This window comes from Acanthopagrus latus, chromosome 18 (assembly GCF_904848185.1).
Source record: "Acanthopagrus latus isolate v.2019 chromosome 18, fAcaLat1.1, whole genome shotgun sequence".
NCBI lineage: Eukaryota > Metazoa > Chordata > Actinopteri > Spariformes > Sparidae > Acanthopagrus > Acanthopagrus latus.
In genome coordinates this window covers 8,059,355-8,080,923 of record NC_051056.1, presented here as the reverse complement: position 1 = coordinate 8,080,923, position 21,569 = coordinate 8,059,355, and the positions used below count along the sequence as shown (strand labels likewise).

The window sequence follows — 21,569 nt, the reverse complement described above, 5'->3', positions numbered from 1 at the left end:
TTTTACACTGTGTGGTTTCTTTGTGAGAGCTGCTCTTCAAAGCCAAACAGGACATCTAAAAGCTTCTTTTCAGAGCTCGGAGAAAGTCAACAAGGTAAATGGCGGTGGCGCACAGCACATACCTAACAAGACAAGGGCCTTGTATACAGCTCGAAAACGCCATCACCAAGTCAAGGAGCTCCTTCAATACCTCCAAAATGTGAATGGAGTCCTGGGGGGGCATTTAACAAGACTGCACCCCAGGTAGAAGCAGGGGCTTTATGGATGGGCTGACAATCAGAGCTGATCAGAGACAAGAGGACGGCAAACAAGCTTTTCTGCTGCAGAGAAATGCTAACAGGCTTTGCTGCATGAGAGCAGCTCAGCATGAACAACCCCCACATATGTTGTAAACAATGCAGTAATTACAACTTATACTGAATTTACATAGAGAATCCCCTCTTTCTTTGTTTATCCTTTGTCACGTGACACAGGCCTGCAGTGTTTGCTTTGAGGGTACACAGATTACTGTACCTAACATTTAGAGGAGCATGATATCATGTTGCAGAAGAACCTGATGTGAGGGCAGATGTTTTTTTTTTTTTTTGTTGTTGTTGTTGCTGCTGTCCATAACATGCCGTTTGCATTGTTGTCTGTTGGCAAACACCTGTTTGTACTTCTACTTCTTTCCTGTCTCTCAAAGTGTATTGTGAAGTCAAATGTAAATGCATCGGACAAATAACCAGGACTATTTGAAACAGAATATTCCATGTCAGTATAGTCGCATTCGAGATTTAAATAAAATAAATAAAGTCCAAAACAGTCTAACAATCTAGTTGCAACATTACTGTTGTAATTCTGAAGGTATCACATATGATATCAGTCACACAACAGCAGTCTAATGTGAGAAATGATGTGTACCTGAAAGCAACTATGTGCTTAAAACAGAATCAGTCACCCAAATCTCCCAGTCTGAACACAAGGCTCAACATCTTGAATGGAGGTTATTTACACAAGCATCCCACTTCATATGTTATGACATACTTTTACAGTTGAATGTTCACAGTTTGGTTAGGTTAAGGAATAGATCATGCTATGACTTATAACTACATTTATTCTCGTGATGTAACCATATTTTTTACATCCAATACGTATCTTGAAGAAAATATCTTAAAACAAATCGCTCTTGACTCTTGGTCACAAACGGGATACACACCCCAGTCTCTGGAAGGAAATGCCACTGTATGACTCATCCAACCACCCGCTGACTCAGACTGTTCCTGCTCTACTGCAGAGGGGCACCTATAGTGTCAAACTCAGAAGTGTAGGGCAACTGACCAGGCTTCTGTATTTGATACACTGGGAGTGAGAACCAGCTGGTCATTGATAGTATTTTTTGCTATTTTCATATCTGTCACATAGGTACATGTAATCAGATTCTCAAGACCTAACCAGATCAGAGTTGGGCACATGGTCCACATCACCGACTCCAGGTAGGCTTTTCACTGTGGAAGCTTTAAACCAGGTGGATCCGATCATCCCATTTATTTATGGGCCTGGCTTTGTCCAATGGGGAATAGTGATGCTAAGGGGCACACTCAGTGCCCCTTAGACTCCAGCTCAAAACATTTCTGCTCATTTTAAACTCCACTCGCACTTGAGATTTTGGGACTCTTTTTTTTTATCATCACCATTAAGATGTCTGACGACCTGAATATCATTCCCTCATCCGTTACTGATTGAGTAGCACGACTACTGCTGCTCTCCTGTTTGTCATAAGCTTTGCCTACAGAAAATATGCACAAGGAGCAAACAAAAGAGTCACCAAAAAGCAACATTTGCGAAATGAATATAAAAGACGCAGGATCGACCACATCCAAACTTCATCACATACCTGAAAACGCACACACATAGGTCAGTCACCTGGTAACGTGAAAGTTACCCCCAGCGCCTATGGACGGTTAGCGAACATGCTCTGCTCAGCGTCGGCTATCTGATGTCAACATTAGCACGTTTTGAAGAAAACAAGTGTTTGTTTGCTGACACCCTTGTTTTCATAGAGTGCTGCTTTACCATGGCTGTAAAAATGGTTGGTTGCTTTATCATCCACGTTTCCGCTTCCACCATAGCAGGCAAACGTTAAATGGCGAGGAAGACCACGTTAATTATCAACGTCAGCTGCAGGCAGGTTACAGGTTTATTGTTGACGTTATATTACATGCTTATTAGGTTGCCATTGCGCTGAGTTTGAGAGGATAGAGGCCAGGGATGGGTTAATTTACAGTAGATTGTAAACTGTCATCAATTGGAGATTAATAGTTTTATTTGAAACATTGGTTGCTGTTCATGCCAAATAATGTTAGCAATATTTACCTGTTACCCTGAGTAACGCTGTTCTACAGTACAGGGTTTGAATTCCTTAGATAGAACTATGCAGTGTTCCAAGCAGACTTGATGGCATGCAGCAGCTCATTACACCAATAACAGTCTTGAGACTTGCAAAAAATGACTTGTGAGTATCTCTGGACCTTCCATCGTAAGACCTACAGGGATGAGACTAAACCAAGAAAACAGAAGCTGTCTCTGTATTGTTCTTCCCGTGGATATCTGCAAATGCAGGCTACATGATATCATGCTGTGCTAGCTTCTCCACAACTACAATGGAGCTTTATTCCAAGATGCTGGCACCAGAACGTGATGTCTCTCTGATCAAAGGGCAATTATTCGCACCAAAGTTGAACAATTACCAGGAGGAAATCCAGACAAAACAAAGATTCAGATGTGCAGCCTGCATGGTTGCAGATCTGTCACGGTATTCTCTCTCTCTCTCTCTCTCTCTCTCTTGTCCTCGTTCTTTTCGTGCAATTTTTGTAACATCTTCTCTCCACTGTCACATCTTAACAAAGAACCACTTTTTCAGAAATGTCCGAAAACATTTTTTGTTGCAGAGATAAAAAAAAATGCATGCTGAGGATGCGGCAAAACAGTCAAACTTACTTCTGATATACAGCGAACATTGCATGTTTAAAAGGCAAGATTTTCTGCGGGGGCCTCAGAACATGGAGTTGTATGGAGAAATAGCAGTCTCATGACTCAGTGTTAATTATGGAGCAAATCTGGGACATGATTAGCTTAGCTTAGCATACAGACTGAGAGTGAGGGGAAATAGCCAGCACAGCTCTGCTCAAATGTATAAAGCACACACCTACAACAGCCTGGTCTCATTCCAAGATCCATCCATCATCATTCTTGATGGGGGAGAAAAGTCTGAGCTGGGGTGGTGGGCCATTCACTGAATGTAGTGATTTGAACCCAAAGTACAGTATTTTCCTTGACCTGTGCCTAAACCTAACCAAAGTGTTTGACAACATTAATTACAATCCAAACGTTATAATATGTCATACAATGTGAAATGTCTGTCAGCAAGATTCATTTTGAAAGTCTAACCTGACCGTGGAGCCCTTCACATGGAAAAATGACACTAGAGCGGTTGGTAGAGCGTCAGTGTCACTGACCAGGCTGCTGGATTAGACGAGTCAGGAGTGAGAACATGCTGGAATGGGAGAAAATCACTGCAGCCTGGTTTCACCAATCACTAATCTTTGATGGGTGCAATATGCAGGTGTCCACATACTTTGGGCTCAATAAAGTCTCTGAATTTTGTACGTCTGATTTTCCATGTCAGACTGACGTTAGCGGCTTAATTGTATTTTCAGTTTTATTTGCCAACATGAAGGTTTTAATGTTTCCAAACCCTCTCCACTTTAACATTTTTTTGTCAATGCCCAAAAAGCAGTCAAGTGAAAATTCAGCTGCTGTCTAGAGAAAAAAACACACCTCAATTTACCTACTTTGGCTCTTGTATGGGGGCCTGCGAGGGTCAGTTTTGGTTTAAACACTGTGCCATCAACGATCAACGCTTTCATATTCCTCATTCATTTGGACTGTGTTTTCCACTTGGTTTTTTTTGTTATTAGCAGCGCTTGAACCAGTGATGGTGTCACATTTATATTCTGGCTTCATGATGTGTCATCTCTGGCCCGGCTTGGTGGGAGGAGGAGAAGATCCTGACTCCCCTCTCTTTGAGCCCAAATCCCTTCCGTCTCATGCGAGCTAACAGCATGCTAATGAGACGGTGGCAGATGCTCGCGTGCCTTTGCAATCCTCCAGACCCCCCGACGCACGCCGAGACTCCCCTCCTGCCTGATGAAGACAGAGAGATGATGAATATCTACATAGAGGGATGCAAATGAATTTATAACTATACAGGTTTTTTTAGTTGTAGAGATTTGCCGTAAACACTGCTATTATTGCTCTTACTTTTCCCCTTATTGCCAATTATCCCCTCTCTCCACTCTTTCCCTGCAAAATATATGAACTAATTTTTATTTTTTTTATAATCTAAAAATCTGACAGATGAATGGAAATGGAGGGAGCGCATTTATTCTCACCGCCAACCCCCCGCCTCCACCACCAGTACCCCTGGTGTGCACTGATTCTCTGGGGGAGGGAGGATGGTTTTGGTCGGGCCGCCCCGCACCGCCCTCTCTCCACCTGCTATGCGGCCTTTGTCATCGGGATCCTCTGTTTCATTTCAATGACAAAGTTAGCCCCTCACCCTGCTACCCCCAACCACACACTCCCCTACGAACTCCTTTCAGCAATTTTATGGTCCCCAAGGGCAGAATCTTTGCATTCACCCCATCACCCACCCAGTCGTCCTCCCTCCAACTGGCCATATGAGTGGCCTGGGAGGATGCTGCAGTCCCTCTGCCTTCTGGACAATGACTTAAAGTTAAAGTCTGAAGTCTCTATTCAGGTTGCTGAAACCTGGCCGCATTTGGAATGGGAATGCGTCATCCTCAGGTCATTATCATCACCGCCAGTTGACAGAAAGTTTCTTATTCATTTAACATAATTTGGTCTTAAGAACCTCATCCATTAACCTGGTCACAGTGAGGCTGTATGTGCATTTGGCTGCATCAGGCGCCACAGCCTTACACACAGTTCGGTCCCCCGGTGCGGCTCTGCAGCAGCAGCTCTGCTGGGATTAGAGAAACTTCTTGGCGGAAATCTGTGTGACGTGTTGAGCTCTTCCATTTTCTCTTCTTGCGGAGGAAATGTGATTTGAGCGCGTTCCCGACTCCAATAATGGCATTAGGGCACCATCAGCTCCTCACCAGGGAGGCTGTAGAACTATATGTGTAGAAGCAACGGCCCGTGGCTAATGTTGTTATATGTTACGGGGCTCTTTCATCTGCAGCTGATTCCATTGTAGACACGCCGGGGCACCATGTCTGCTCCTGTGAGAGACACCAACACAGTATTGTTGCTGCGCGCAGAGAGAACCTCGGCGCCGCGCGTAATGGTTCTGTAGATGCGCAATCGGGTGGATAGGACCGTGACTCTACCACCTACAATCGTTTAATGGTACAAAATACACACTGATTTAGTTTGGTGGTGCCGTGTTTGAATTGTGTACCCTAAGTTATAGTGAGTGTGTGTAGATTTGACCTGAATTTGTAAGCTTAATGTAAATATGTAAAGATGTGAATTTATTCTGGATAATGTTCTGATTCATGACTTTGACCACATAGTCAGTTATAGGTACTCTGTCCAGTTTTTCTCCTGAAATGGGGGCTGTATCAGTAGAAGTAGCATTTCAGGCATATTGAGGTTGCCCCTCAACATGCCCCTCAAAAAAAGAACTTGTTTACATGTTGAATGTCTGATTTTCCATGTTTCACTGACCTAGTTAGCTGCTTAATTAGATTTTCGATCAGCTTAATTTTCTAGCGTGAAGGTTTTAATGCTGTTTCCAAACCCTCTCCACTTTATTTTGTAGTGCCTGAGCGTGTGTGCGAGAGGGGGATATTAGTTCAAACACCTGTACTGACTTTTTAAAAGATATCCCTAAACACACTAACTGCATCACTCTCCACACCGGGGATTTATCATGAGTGCTGACAGAGCTCGAAACGCAACGGTCAAAGCGAGGACTCGCGGCAGCTCCGGTGGCTGTGGAATTCTGGCACTTCCAGTGTTAAATTGGACTGAATGGACACTTTGCCCTTGTTGAGTCACTCAACATCAGTGTGTGTGTGTGTGTGTGTGTGTGTGTGTGTGTGTGTGTGTGTGTGTGTGTGTGTGTGTGCGTATCGGCTCAGAGCTGATGTCCATGTGTTTGCTCAGAGACAGATGGCGGTGCAGAGGGCCTGTTCCCACGGGTCACACATAGGAATTTAAAATGCAGATAAAATCCATCACAGAGACGCATCCTCTCAAAGATCCCGGCCCCAGATAATTTGCTCTGTTGAAACCAATCAGCGCGCCAGTCATCAGATATGGCTCGCACCCTGAATGAAACTTACTGAAAATATAAGTCCAGGCGCAACTCATTACTTTCCGAATGGTTTGGGGGAAATGGAATCTGGGGAACCTTCAGAATGGGGGCTTCTGCCGGCTTACTGGAGACTGTGACACACTGATGAGGGCGTGCCATGGAAATGTTTGCTCTGATGCGGAAGAACTGCACACTTTAAAGGGTGGAGAATGAATTAACGTGACATAAAAAGACATATCAGCCTCTGCGATCTTTATGCCCTTTTTGTTGCTTGCGAAGCAAATCAGCAGCTCTGACACATCCAAGTACAGTCAACCCAAAGTTGGCCGACTGCCTCTCGTTACTACTGATTAGGACACTCATACAAAACTGCTTCAGAAGAGTCATTCCGCAGCGATACAATGAGGATATCACACTTTATCTGACCGGGGCTTATTCTCACTTGGCGTAATTCGGCTGGGAGGCGGCAGCGTCTGAATAGATGATAATTGTAGGTTTGGGCTGTCTGAAGCCCGAGCCAGATGGCCCGCTGCTCCTCTCATAAAGCTCTGCTTTGCCCAGTTGTTTGCTCTCCGAGCGACACTTTGCAGTTTGCAGGATGGTAATTTGGTGGTCGTAGGCTCGCATAAAACATTATTATGCAGCGAGAGGAGGAGGGGGAGGTTTGCCAGAAGTGCACGCGTGGGGGGTCAGCTGCATAGACGGCACGGCACTCGCCATAACTTAACACTTGTGTGTGAGCGTCAGGATGTGTTTTAAAGCACCATAAATAGATGGAGGCACACAGAGACGACTGTTCTAGAATCAACCCAATTACCAGAATGAATGTTATCATGAGTGTGTTTCTGCACAACTACAGATATGTTGAAGCTTCACGTGTCTCTATGTTGCAACTTTCAGCTTTTCTCTTTGTCTCTGGTTAGGTGTGGGCTCAGAAATGACTTGGTAGGGATAGAAAAACACCATGATTGTGGATTAAAATGCCCGTTTTGGTCACCACAGTCATGGCTGCAGATGCCCCTTGGTCTCCTCAAAAGTATCCAGTGGTTTCACACTTATGAAAAGACAGACTCGAACTGCTTGGCACTGGTTTGGCAGACTTGACGAACAAACTGACTTTCTTCTTTCGGTCAGGAGGAAAAGCTGAATTAACTGGCAAAAAAAACAAAACAAAACAAAACAAAACAAAAAAAAAACATAACAGTTTAAGAACATTTGGATACATTCTGATACTTGAAGCACCAGAAAGAAATGCAGGCAATGCAATCAGATTTTAAAGTCATTATTACTGGTGGTGATATGAGCATGCCTGGCCTTATGTCAGGTTGCCAAAGCAAAGCTCCAAGACATGAATCCTGGGATTTAAATGGCACCAGAATCAACTAATTTAAAGGTATTCCGTGCATCATTGCACACAAAGTCTTTAATGTTATGTGAGATCATCAGCCACATAAAGAAAGCGATGGCGGTGTTTGGGCTAACTTAGATACGAGTTTGGTCTTGGCCAACACAAAAGAAACATTTTCTGTGATTTTTTTTTTTCTTTTCTTTTTTTGTGTGTGTGTGTGTGTCTCAAAGTGTCACACAGCCAGGCTGAGTGATGGCCATGTTTCCTGTCCCTCGTGACAAAAGACCCGACTTGGCACACGTTGGGCATTGCAACCATAACAATATAAGTCTGCCGCGGATGAGTGTGTGGTTGTGTTAAAAGTGGCTTGCCCCCAGAATAATTCCTGCTCCGGCCCATTGTTGTGGCACACTTGCAATACTGGGGTGTCCTCTGTGCTGTGGAGGAGGGGGAGAGACGGGCCTGCTATCAATAGTCCCTCCTGTGCTGCTGAAGGAAGCCATTCTGATGCTTTAGGAGGAGGAGGAGGAGGAAGGGGGGGGGGGCAGTTTGGGTGCGGGGCGGGCAGTGAGAGAGAGAGAGAGCGAGAGTGTGTGTGTGTGTGTGTGTGTGTGCGTACGCGCCCTGCTCCGTGCGCTCTGCTCCGTCGCCGCTCCACACACTTCCTCCTCCTCCCTCCCCCTTTCTCTCTCTCTCTCTCTCTCTCTCTCTCTCTCTCTCTCTCTCTCTCTCTCTCTCTCGCTCTCTTACTGTCTCTCTCTATCACACACACACTCTCTCGCGCACGGACCGGGAGAAAGCTGCGCCTTTTCTTCGCTCAGACATTCACTCTCACTCATTCACAGGCGCACACGCTCGTAAGGCGACGGGCATATGTCGGTACACGCAACAGATCTGTGTGCAAGCAGAGCGCCGCGGGTGGCTTTCGTCTGCCCTTTCCTCTTCCCAAAGAAGTAAAAGTTTACTCATTTATTTATTTATTCTTTTCTTTTTTTTTCCCTTCTATTTTTGAGTTTTTAACCTTCTGTTTTGCGGATCTCTTTGCGGAGCGTGAGAGAGCAGCCGGGGATTTAACATGCCAGACGTCTGAGGAGACATCCATCCTACGCCCCGACTTTTCCCCCCTCTGTGGAAGTGATCGCCACAGTGTGCGCGCAAGAAGATGGGGGCAAAAAGAAACCAAAGCAAAGGAAATATTTTCTCTTCGGCACCGCTCAGACTGCTGCTCTTGGTCGCGCTTGTGCACGGCGCCTCCGGTAAGACTTACAAATACAAAGTTTACGAGGAGCAGAAAGTGGGCACTGTGATCGCACGCTTGAAGGAGGATGTCGCCGGGGTTCTATCCAAACTGCCCAGCACTCTGACTTTTCGGTTCCGCGCTATGCAACGAGGGAGCACGCCGTTCCTGTCCGTCCGGGAGGAGGACGGGGAGATCAGCATTGGCACCAAGATCGACCGCGAGAAGCTCTGCGAGAAAAACTTAAACTGCTCCATCGAATTCGACGTGGTCACTCTCCCGACGGAGTACCTGCAGCTGTTCCATGTGGAGGTGGAAGTGCTGGACATTAACGACAACTCCCCGCACTTCTCCCGCGCCATCGTTCCAATCGAGATCTCCGAGAGCGCATCCGTGGGGACGCGCGTCCCGCTGGATGGCGCCGTGGATGCGGACGTCGGGGAGAACTCCCTGCACACGTACTCCCTGACACCCAATAACTTCTTTAAGATCGACATCAGGACCAGGACGGACGGCGCTAAGTACGCAGAGCTGGTGGTGATGAGGGAGTTGGACCGGGAGGTGCAGTCAAGTTACCAGCTGCAGCTCACAGCCTCGGATAACGGTGCGCCCCCAAAGTCTGGCTCCACTTTGCTCAAGATCAGCATCTCCGATTCCAACGACAACAGCCCAGCCTTTGATGAGCAGGCGTATATCATCAATCTGCTGGAAAACTCTCCCCTGGGGACTCTAATCATTGATTTAAACGCCACAGATCCAGATGAGGGCACTAATGGGAAAATAGTCTACTCTTTCAGCAGCCACGTCTCACCAAAGATCCTTGAAACGTTTAAGATAAACCCAGAAAATGGACACATTACCCTTATTAAAAAAGTGGACTACGAAACCACTGCTTCCTATGAGCTGGACGTCCAGGCTCAGGACTTAGGCCCTAATTCTATTCCTGGACTTTGCAAAATTGTGGTGAAAGTAGTGGATGTGAATGATAACAAACCGGAGATAAACATCAACCTGATGACGCCTGGCAAAGAGGAAGTGGCCTACATTTCCGAGGGCGCCCCTGTGGACACCTTCATCGCTCTGGTGCGCGTTGACGACATCGACGCCGGGCTCAACGGTGAGGTGGTGTGCAGGCTGCACGGCCACGGCCACTTCAGACTGCAGAAGACCTACGAGAAGAACTACATGATCCTGACCAATGTCTCTCTAGACAGGGAGAAGCGGTCAGAGTACAGTCTAACAGTCATAGCTGAGGACAGGGGCTCCCCCAGCCTCTCCACCATCAAACACTTCACTGTCCAGGTTCTCGATGAAAACGACAATCCGCCAAGTTTTGAGAAGAGCCGCTACGAGGTCTTTAAGTCAGAGAACAATTCTCCAGGGGCATACCTGATGACGGTAGTGGCCTCAGATCCAGACCTGGGCACCAATGGCCAAGTCACCTACTCCATTATAGATGCTCTGGTCCAGGGGAGCCCCATCTCCACCTACGTCACCATTGACCCTTCTAATGGTGCCATCTACGCCTTACGCAGCTTTGACCATGAGGATGTCAGCCGGATTGCATTCACCATTCAGGCACGTGACGGGGGAAACCCTTCACTGTCAACTAACACAACTGTCCTGCTGACTGTTTTGGATGAAAATGACAACCCGCCCATCATCCACTCCCCCTCCCTCAGGAATCACACCGCCGAGCTGCCGGTGTGGAAGTACGCGTCACCGGGTCAGCTGATCACGGCGCTTAAAGTCACCGACCGCGACGCCGGCGCCAACGGAGAGTTGAGCTGCAGCATCGTTGGTGGCAATGAGGATGGGCTGTTTGTGATGGACGCCCGCAGATGTGAGCTCAGAACCAACGCAAGCCTGGAGCAGGCTCCACGCGACGTGATGGAGATCAGGGTGGAAGTGCAGGACAGGGGCACCAGTCGGCTGTCCACAGGGGCCGTCCTCAGGCTCTCTCTACAGGAGACCATGGACATCCTCCCCCCTCTCTACCCCACCGGCACCAGCCAGGCCCAACTGGATCTCTCCCTCATTGTTATCATCTCCCTTGGAGCCGTATGCGCTCTGCTGCTCATCGTCATGGTGATGTTCGCCAGTGCCCGCTGCAGCCGGGAGAAGAAAGACCCCAGACACAACTACAACTGCAGAGTGGCAGAGAACAGCTACCAGAACCACCCCAAGAAGCCCGCAAGGCAGATCCACAAGGCAGACATCACCCTGGTGCCAACTGTAAACGGGACCTTGCCTATCCGTGCCCACCCACGCTCCCCCTCAGCCTCCCCTACGCCTGAGAGGGGCACCCTGGGGAGCAGGCAGAGCCATCATAGCCGGCAGTCCCTGAACAGCCTAGTCACCATCTCCTCCAATCACGTGCCGGAGAACTTCGCCCTGGAGCTGGCCCACGCCACACCTCCTGTAGAGGTAAGAACGGTCAGATTTCATGCTTATCGTTAATATCCTAAAATAACCTAGATGCTCCATCTTGACTGCTGTTGTGGTAACAGTCAGGTAAACATCATCTGTACACAGCTGTTAAAGCCAAAAGATAAACCGCGTTTCATAATTCTGTCCCATAGGCCAGTATGCACGTTGTGTTTTGTCTCAAATGTAGTATTTGTTCTGAATTTATCCCTTGCTCCCATATTCTGTTACCTTCAGCCCTTTGTGTCATGTTTTTGTTGACCATCACATACAGGACCTAGTCACAAACTCATGCCACCCCCACCCCTACCCCTACCCCTACCCCTTCCCCACAATCCCCCCCACCCAACATTGTCTTGTGGCCTTGCTTGTTTGACTCCATTCATTTTCCCCTCTTCATTTTTTCCTTTTATTTTTGTCTTTTTCTTTCTTTTTGTCCTTTTTTGTTTCCCTTGGGATTGTAGCAAGTCTCACAGCTTCTATCCATGCTCCATCAGGGCCAGTACCAGCCACGACCAAGTTTCAGAGGCAACAAATACACCAGGAGCTACAGGTAATGCACACACAAAATGAAATGTCTGAGGCCGTTACTGTCTGACATTGGCAGAAGTAAGGTCAAAATTAATGGACACCCTTTTTGTACACTTATGTTATATCCCGGTAACACATTTCCACTGTATTTTGTTGTCAGCACTCTCACATACTCTGTTATATCCATATCCAGTAGCTTTTTCGGTTTAGAGTCAAACTGTATGCTCACTAACTTCAAATTTGCATAATTTTATGTAAAACCTCCTCTGCAGAGCACTCTCTGCCTCTCTGTGTGCCTTATTATCCATCAGTAGCATGGCTTCCCTTTAACAAGTTGATAATATTACTGTCAATGATTAGCCGGTCTTCTATGAGAACTGTATTAAATCTCTGTGTGTCTCTCTCCATGCAGATACGCCCTAAATGAGATGGATAAGTTCAGTCTGAAGGACAGCGGCCGTGGAGACAGCGAAGCCGGAGACAGCGACTACGAGCCTGGCAGGGAGTCACCCATGGATAGGCTCCTTGGTGAGGGCTTTACTGAGATATATGCCCCTGATGGCCAGCACAGAACGCATGCAGGTACACCCTTGGGTCCCCCATCCACCACACCCCCACAATCCTCCCTTTATATCCCCTATCATTCCTCTCCTGTCTGCCTCGCATCTAGTCCTGAATCCAGAGTGCAGTTTAGGCATCAGTTTTTACAGTGCATCAGTTCATTGAAATCCATAGAAATCCATAGATTTCATGGTAAGAATTGTGTGGTAATTAACATAGCTGTCCAGTCAAAAACCACGTATGTCTAAAATATCAACTTTTCATGAGCTAAGAAAAACAGACATGTTTTCAGCTTTGTGGAAGAGCATATTTCAGATCATTCTATGAATTTGTAAATGGTTTGTTTGTCTGTAGAAATACAAGAATTGTCTCAACTCAGTTTTATCAACAACAAAAAATATCCACACCATTTTTGATGTTTTTTCACTGGACAGCAACAACATTTGAAATTATTAGAAATGAAACCTGACTAAGTCTAACTGGAACGATTTACCTTAATGTCAATTTTTACAGTTAACCACCATAAATAGCGAATTACCAAGGTCATAATTAAGAATCAAGTGACTCATTTGGAATTAATTACCCACTTACCATGAAATTTCAAAGACCTGTAAAATGAAATGTTACCTTATCCTTATGTTCTACAATAGGTTTCCAAGAAATTTTATACTGTAACATCTTAATTTCACTGGCAAGATGTGAGCAAGGACGAGCGCTGACAATTATCCTCATTACTGAAAAATTCCCATGACAAGTATCCCAATTCAAAGGTGTTGTCTCTAAAATATAGTTCAAAACCCACAGAAATTCAGTTTAATGTTGTGAAAGATGTGGAAAAGGTAGATAGGGGCAGGGACCTGCATATGTTAAACATTTTGATTTGTTTGAGCAATTAGTTATCATTGTTGTTGTTGAAAATATTTATAGTGTAAGGGAAATTATTCAATCCGTGTCACTACATGGTCAGTAACACAGATTATTTTTTTCTTAAATCTTTAACTATGGCTGAAGTTTCTCAAGCTCAGGGTATTAACCCCAGCTAGAGGTCATCCGCTGAGCACAAACTGTGGCAGATGTCTTGAACTCACATGTTGCTGCGCTCAATTTATATTATTTTTTTAAATAGTTTTGAATATGTATATATATATATATATATATATATATATATATATATATATATATATATATATATATATATATATATATATATATATATAACAAATAAAGACATGTCACTTTGTATGACATTTTCCCGAATAACCAGAAGTGACAAATAGTGAAGGATCGGTCAGGGGCAGCGTGTCACAAAGTTTATACATTTTCTCCCAAAAAATGTAAAATTTACCATAAAATGAATAATTTTGATTTTGTCATAGCAAAGTTTAAGTTTCTCCTCATTCAACAACTCATAATCATTTGATTCTGTAAAGGAGTCTCAAATATGTTGTCGGCGTGTCATTGGGGTGTTCACAGATTTACTTGGAGCTGTCCTAGTGATTAAATCACTCTGGACAGATATTGATAGCAAATGTGAACCGTCTCTAACAGTGGAGTCAAGCTATGACGTGATCACTTCACAGCCATTGCCCAGTAACTCAGTGACCCTATGGGCAAATTAAAGGCTATATTGTATTAAGACTCAACCTATCTTTAATTTCCTCTGTCATTACTTGTGGGGCTCCCTTCATGCTGCCATCATGAGAATGTTGTTATGACATAACAAGTGTCATACCCCTTTGTACTCACCTGCTGCCTGTTAGCAGAACCCTGCTGTAGCAGTTTTTGGCATGCTTTCTTTGTTCTGCAAGCGACTGCATGTGCACTGGCCTTGGAGGTTTGTGAATGATACCGTGCCTACTCCACCACTTTGTTTCGCCGCACTGTCACAAAGTTGTTGATATATTTCTCTGGATAGCTCTGCTGATCCTCCCTCACATTCACCCATCACTTCTCCCTGCTGTCACACTGCATGGAGTCTCCCCACCATGTAAACGAGGAAGAAGTTTGAACACTTGTTGAACATTGATTGACCTGACTGACTTCGCGATATTCTACCCACCTAGCATCAAATATCTGGCAGGCAGGTTTCCCTGACTAGTTGAGTTGGGAAACACTAGGTCACACACTGAAAACTCCTCTGCCTCTCAGCCTGTCTCAGCTTAACTTCACCCAGGTTGCAAGCTGCCACGGCTTCCTTTATCACGCCATCCCTCTCCTCCCAGGGCTCCCGTCGTCTTTCCAGCCAGCTTCCCACACAGCCATCACTCGACACTGCATTTGAGCTACATCCCAATTAAAGTCGACCCAGACGGGCAGACAATCTCATCACTAACACCACCCCCCTCCCTCCCGCCTCCCCTTCATAGCTGTGTGGAGGAGCTGGGCTTGTTAGTCATTCTCCCTTTTCCCACCTTCAAGCCTTCACTTTCAGGCATCCAAACCGAAGCCCTACTGCTCCTCTGATGAAAAGAAGGCATTTAATTGCCATGTGACGAATAGTTGCTATGGAGTCAGCCCAGAGTTGCGCTCATGATTAAAACCTGAAGAGCATAATTACATCTCAGAGCTCACCTTTCTCCTTCTGTATGTTCATCCCGCCTCCCGCCTCCGTGTCCAGTGCAGCATGGATGATTTCAGGCAGCGTGTAGTCAGCGCCCTGTCATTATGGATGGATGAGGCAACTCTCCCCACACAAGGATGTCGAAGTAGAAACTCTTTGCCGAAAGCCCTTCTCGATGCAGACGATATTATACATTGTATCACCGGGGAATTTACTGTCAGGCTTGCAAAACTCGTGCTTAAATGCCCAACGAAACCTTCGCATTTCTGATTCTGCTTTGTCTTCTTTAAAGAACAGTATAATGTTTTGCGATATACAGTTAGCTGCTTCTCTGACAGCGAGAAGAGAAAATAAGTACAGGTCAGCTTGCGTTTTACAGAACTGGAATTTGGAGGATAGCATAAATAGTGGAAGCAGGCGGAATTTCTAGCCTGGCTTCATCCAAAGTTCATACATCTATTACTGAAGCTGACTAATTAGTATGCTGGGTTCCATTTTTTAATTGACATGTAGATTAACGTCATAGCGTGGTGCCTGAACTCAAACTGGTGCTGCCCGACTGAATCTGGGAACCTCTGGGTGCTGGGACGGGTGAAATGCTTCTCTGTCGACAGTGAGTGTCGCTCATACATTTATTGAGCATGGATCAAACAAACAAGATGCACCATCCTAGCAAGGGAACGTAAAAGATGCTGGTAGGTGTTTTTATTCACGTCTGACGCAAGTAACGCTGATGAACGGAAGGTCGGGGTGCTGAAAACAGTTTGCGTGCGATAACGCAGGTTTAAAAACATTCTCACCGTCAAGCCTGACCCCATTCTTTTTGCATAATGAACGAGAGGTGTTGTCGCATACAGGCAGGAGGGATGGAAGGCATGTAGGCAAAGTCAGTTTACTGCCTGTCAGTACTAAAACAGTCGATTAATGCCTCTTGTGGCTGTCAGTGTACTTTGGGGAAATAACGCTGATGATGTCATAGCGATGAAATTAGGGCTATACCAGGTCGGGCGTGGAGACAAATGCATTATTTAAAGCCTGTGTTATGAATTGAGTGTTTTGGAGTTTGTCATTTACCAGGCTAAGCATAGATGCTATGGAGTTGCGTCATCGCAATTGTCAAACTAGTGTTTTTGCAGTTGGCCACATACAATTCTCTCACCCGGACTTTGTGGAACTGTGCTAAATCATCAAAGTCTTGTAGTCCTCAATCTAATCTGAATCTCACAGCCAACACTCCTTGTCTGCCCCACTGCTCAGTGGATAACAGCACCCTGCCGCTTGTTTCCTGATCAAATTTGATAAAAGAAAAGCTCTCAAACAAACACGTTATCAGCAGTGAGCTAGTTTAGGGCTCCAAATAAAACTACTGCGATTTACTAGCCAATAAATGATCAGTCAGTCAGTTAGCTGAATTAACATTGCATTCAGTCAGACAGGCAGACTTTCAGTTCATGTTTGCCTGACATGTTCTCTTTTCATTTTTACACGCAAATCATTTGGGTTAAATCTTTCATTTTTACCCTTTCATCAGCAGGGCACCAATCTGCCGCTGCCCCCGCGCTGTTTTTTTTTTTTTTTTTCCCTTCCAGTGCGCCCAAATGCACTTTTCATCTGCTCTAAGATGTATTATAAATGTTCCTTTCATGTTAATGAGGGGATAATGAAGTCCCTCAATAGCACGCCTGAAAAGCGCCGCACTCTTTTAATGAAGGCTTTAAGTTGGCATATTTGATTTGTCTAATTTATTCTTCAGAGATTTTCTATTTGAAGATTTAATATTGAAAAGAGCGACTTGAAAGGGAAAAATGCAGGGCTTTTAGAGGAGGAGTTATTTTGAATGGGTAATAGGCATTGATCAGCCTCGCTGAATTGTCTCTCCATGGTAAATACGTTGGAAGGTACTGTACTGTAGCAGGCAGTGCTCCTGCAGAGAGCCTTTCAGACTAATTAGGGCAGATTTCCACCATGTTTCCAGAGACAGTGCAGCAAAAACACCTGAAGAGAGGCAGACAAATAGTAGATGGGAAGGAAAGAGACTCACTGATGGGAATCAGCCTCATGTATTTTTATATTTTGAGATCAAACTTATCGGTTGTTTTGTTGAAATGTATATACACATAAAATGATGGGGTTTATTTTAGCATAATATGCAAAATACATCAAATGTATGCAGGATCACTTTCTCATAAAGTAGAATCTCGTGGTTCACTGTTTTGATCACCCCATATGGAGATCTGTGGGTTTGACTGGCTCCAACCTTCAAAGCAATGTCTACTTCCTGTTCTTGCATTGTGTGCTTCTTTGTGTTAAACATCATTAGAACGGAACATCTTTGGGTTTTGGGCCGCTGCTTGAACAAAACAAGACATGAAAAGATGTCTCTGGGAACAGGAGACGTTTCCACTTTAATCGCTTAAATGATTAATTGACAACAAAATCAGTAATGAGTATAATTGTTAGTTGCAGTCCTTCGTGTAAAACCTTCATGTTTATTGTTTTCTGCACCAAACCTCTGCATGTGGCTGATCACTTATGAGTGTTTGTATCTGTCTTAACAGCTATGAGGTTGTGCACGGAGGAGTGTCGTGTCCTGGGCCACTCAGATCAGTGCTGGATGCCCCCACTGGCCTCCCCGGCCTCATCCTCCTCCGACTACCGCAGTAACCTCTACATCCCGGGAGAAGAAGCCCGCCAACCCGCTGAACTGTCCCAGGAAAAGACTCCACAGCCCTGCACTGACGCTGGCCCTGCCCGGAACCAGAGCTTCTCCACCTTCGGCAAGGACCTGGTTGGTGAGGACGGTGGAGAAGAGGAAGGGGGAGCGGATGGTGAGGGTGAGGTCAGAGATGAGGATCTGTGTGGGACCACATCGTTGCTGTCAGAGATGAGCAGTGTGTTCCAGCGGTTGCTACCCCAGGGTCTGGACTCATACGTCCAGGTCAACGAGAACCAGAAGGGGACTAGCCTGAGTGGGGTGGGTGTTCCCATGACTGGATCTTTAGATCGCAGGAGGGGACATCTCCCTGGCAAGTCCAACCCCTCTGTCCACCAGCAGGGTGTGGCCGCCTGGGCTGCCAACACCCACTTCCAGAACCCAGGGAGCAGCATCGGCCCATCTGGCCACCACCAGGGTGGCAGCTACCACACCCTGAAACCCAGCACCAAGCTAAGCTGTCAGAGCACCAGCCATAAGGGATTGCAGGCGCCCAAAAACAGCCCCCAGAACAGCGGCCACACCCCCAAACCCCACAGCAGCCCTCTGCTTACGGCACTGGTCAGCCCTACTATGGCGCAGGCTTCCCCGGCCCCGGTGCCAGTGCCAGTTCCTCTCCCCGGGCCCTCCTCCAAGTGGCTGCCAGCCATGGAGGAGATCCCAGAAAACTATGAGGAGGATGATTTTGACTCAGTGCTCAGCCACCTTCAGGGCAAACGCAGCGACAGCAGACATGAGCTAGTGGATGCCAGTGAGCTGGTGGCCGAGATCAACAAACTCTTACAGGATGTTCGGCAGAGCTAAACATCCGTTTCGTACCCTCTTTATTTATTCACCACTCACTGACTGCTCTCCTTATTTCACAATAAAAGTGAGGGACGGTGGGTGGCAAAAGAAGGACAGAGAAAATCAAAACAGAAACAAAAAACAATGAGACAAAAAAAAGACCTGCAATTGTCGTTAAAGTTGCATTTCTAATGTATTAATTGTGTTTTGTGAATGCTAAATATCCAAAAAATTGTTTGTAATTGCTGGTTTGGTACACAATGTACACTATGTGACTGTATTTATCTTTGTATTTTAAAAATACATTTGTATGCTTATATTTATAAAAAAAAAGTGTATATAAACTTAATCAGAAGTCTATTTTTATATTTTGAATGCATGTTGAGTTTAAAAACATTGAATCAAGACTTTGACATGCGATCGACATTCTACATATTTAAATTGTCTTTTGTATTGTGATTCTTTTTTTATTTGTCACTATGTTATGTATATATAAATATATTAATTAATTAATGGACATTTGTCGTCGTGGATTATTGTGGGGAAGTGGACCGTACACAAATAAAAATGATAATACACAAACATGATTCAGGTGTCTGTGGTTTCTGTATTTTATTGCAATAGTGGGAAGTTCTGTAGTTTAGGGGAGTGAATCTCCAATTCTATTCTAAACTCACAATATGAAACTAAGACATCTTTATATGAGAGCCAACAACCAATCAAAAAGGAGTCAAGGTACAAGACATTGATAGACAATGAAAAAAAGTTTAGCACCAAAGTAAGTGTCATATCAAAAATGGGAAATGTTACTAGATTCTTAATTATTAGTCTCCTGATGACATGCAAAAACACAGCCAGCCACTATTGAGGATATATGAAGTACACACTCACTCACTCGGTACCAAAGAAGACAAAATGTTGTGATGGGGAAGAACTCATTACCCATCTTGTTCTGTTCTGTACTGGAACAATTAGGAGCAGGTATGTGTGACATTTTCCAGACTTTTTGTCAGACAAGAAAAGACATCAGTCAGATCACTAACAACAATCTATCCATAGTCATACAGCAGCCCTGCAGTACTCCTGTTTACTGAAAGGCACTGTGTATGAACAGTTCAAAAGAACCCTTCACTCACACTATCAGGACTCCTCATTTTCACATCAGCAAATTTCCGTTCTCGTCTGTGTTTGCAATTTGCACGACATGTTCCTGCTCATTTGAAAAAGCGCCGAAGCATTTCCACAAACACTAAAATGACTCAATTCAGCCAGGATTGTTGTCTTAGCCCAGAAAAAAAAGAGAAAAACACAGAGAGACTCAGCGTTCAGTCAGCAATCTCTGAGCCACTTGAATTCACAAAACAAAAGAAAAGAAGGCTTGGACGTGTGGTGGCTGATGGGAGAAAATGTGCTGTGGACGCAGATGGGGGAAAAAGCTGCTGTGGAGAGACACAGCGCGCTGCTGAGAGTTTCACAGAGGGGTTTGGATTCGATGGAGTCACCTCCCACCTCTGTTGCCCTAACAACTAGATTATGGGTGACACCTAGAGGTTCACCATGTGCACTGTAAACCAATGACTCCAGCAGCCAGCTTTTACCAACACATTACCACCACGACTAGCATGCACCAAGCCCTGATAAAGGAGCCAGGGAGGAGTGAGAGCAGACAACCAGACAGAGCCCCCTAGAGGAGACATCACCACCCTGCAGCCATCAGGGATAGTGGAGGAAAATGGAAGCTGCAGGAAAAAAACAAGCACATAGTCAACACAGTCCACACACACACACACCCACGCACAAACAAACGGTGATGTCAGGCTAATCTGCTGTGTGTCAGCATGACTGTCACAAATAGACGCAAATTCAACTGACGTGCATCGGGTGGGGATCACTGTTGATCAGTTCTGCTCTGCAACTCGATCCCATTCCACAGCAGTTAGGACACTCTGAACGCCACAAACAAAACACAATGTGATCCTTTGCTAATTCTTTTTGACATGAAGTCAAATATATTTAATGTTTACCTCATCAGCTTCATAGATTTTTGTTGGTATAAGCTCATTGTGAATTTGAATTTGAGGCTTCAAAGTGGTTGGTACACAAAAAGTTGTGGAATGCTCCCAAAAACACCTGCAACACTCCACATGGGGACCTTCCTATTTTTTTGGGGGGGCCCTATGCAAATGTTTCCCCCGGTATGGTGTTGGGAAAACCCATTTTCTATTTTTACTTTACAACAACACAACAAAAACTTGAGCAGCCTGGGCACAACCTAAACCAACTGACCCCAAAGGCCACCTTGTGTTTTTGTTGGAATGACTGGTCATATAACAGAAGTGTAATTTGCTCCAAGTATTTTAGTTTGCAATAAAAACAAATAGATAAAAATAACTTGAATGAAGGAATACAGGCAGAGACACAATGACAGTGTGTGCATCATTATCCGTTACAGCAGTCATCAGCGCGCTGCCTATCACATCTGTCAGCTCATGGTGTCAGATCACTGCGTCTGGGCTGTGTACAGCTACACTTCCCCTGTCCTCATCACCGCAACTTCTGTTTCATTTTCAACGAGAATATATTCACAGCCATATTACAGGTGACATAATTCAAACAGTAATGTTTACTTCAAAATGTAAGAAACAAACACTATTCCTGGGTTCAGGTGATCCATGTGCCTCACAATGTACAGTATGCTGTACCTATGTAACGTCATGCTCAAACTCCAACAGGCGGATTAATTTTAAATATCTGAAAAATGAAATCGTACATCATAATTAGAGTAAGATCACACTCAGATAATTCTGATGATCTGTTAACCTGGATAAAATAGATTGGTGCTGGCTGTGTACAGGTGTGTTATGGTCATTTCAAAGAACTTTTCTGAGGACAAGTTTTTCATTAACCTGTATGAGTTAACAAACACAGTTTCAGATTTTTCATTTTAGTGACAGCTATCATTTGCCCAATCAGTGCAATGAAATGTGAATCAAATAAAAACAATAATACTAATACATGTAACAGGACATTTTCAACCACTAAAACCTGAAATGATAGCAAACCAAAGTCAGTCAATCAGAATAT

General features: G+C 45.0%; 1 protein-coding gene across 5 annotated transcripts; it reads left to right on the top strand.

Moving 5' to 3' along the window:
- The first annotated feature begins 2,452 nt into the window (after positions 1 to 2,452).
- Positions 2,453 to 19,072, top strand: pcdh18b (protocadherin 18b). 5 transcript variants are annotated; one of them, XM_037078121.1, is made up of 6 exons: positions 2,453 to 2,791; positions 8,516 to 8,623; positions 8,720 to 11,334; positions 11,799 to 11,887; positions 12,278 to 12,447; positions 17,545 to 19,072. In XM_037078121.1, exons 3-6 carry the CDS (start codon positions 8,833 to 8,835, stop codon positions 18,501 to 18,503), a joined length of 3,720 nt encoding a protein of 1,239 aa, XP_036934016.1. In that variant the 5' UTR covers positions 2,453 to 2,791; positions 8,516 to 8,623; positions 8,720 to 8,832; the 3' UTR covers positions 18,504 to 19,072. The 5 variants fall into 5 exon arrangements, with proteins under 5 accessions (XP_036934016.1, XP_036934017.1, XP_036934018.1 ...); XM_037078122.1 differs by having other exon boundaries at positions 8,516 to 11,334; positions 11,832 to 11,887; XM_037078123.1 differs by having other exon boundaries at positions 8,516 to 11,334; positions 12,278 to 12,393.
- Positions 19,073 to 21,569: the final 2,497 nt, after the last annotated feature.

Coding starts and splice junctions, on each gene's coding strand:
- pcdh18b (XM_037078121.1), top strand. CDS start 8,833: ATGGGGGCAAAAAGAAACCAAAGCAAAGGAAATATTTTCTCTTCGGCA. Junction 11,888..12,277: donor AAATACACCAGGAGCTACAG/GTAATGCACACA, acceptor CTCTCCATGCAG/ATACGCCCTAAATGAGATGG. Junction 12,448..17,544: donor CCAGCACAGAACGCATGCAG/GTACACCCTTGG, acceptor CTGTCTTAACAG/CTATGAGGTTGTGCACGGAG.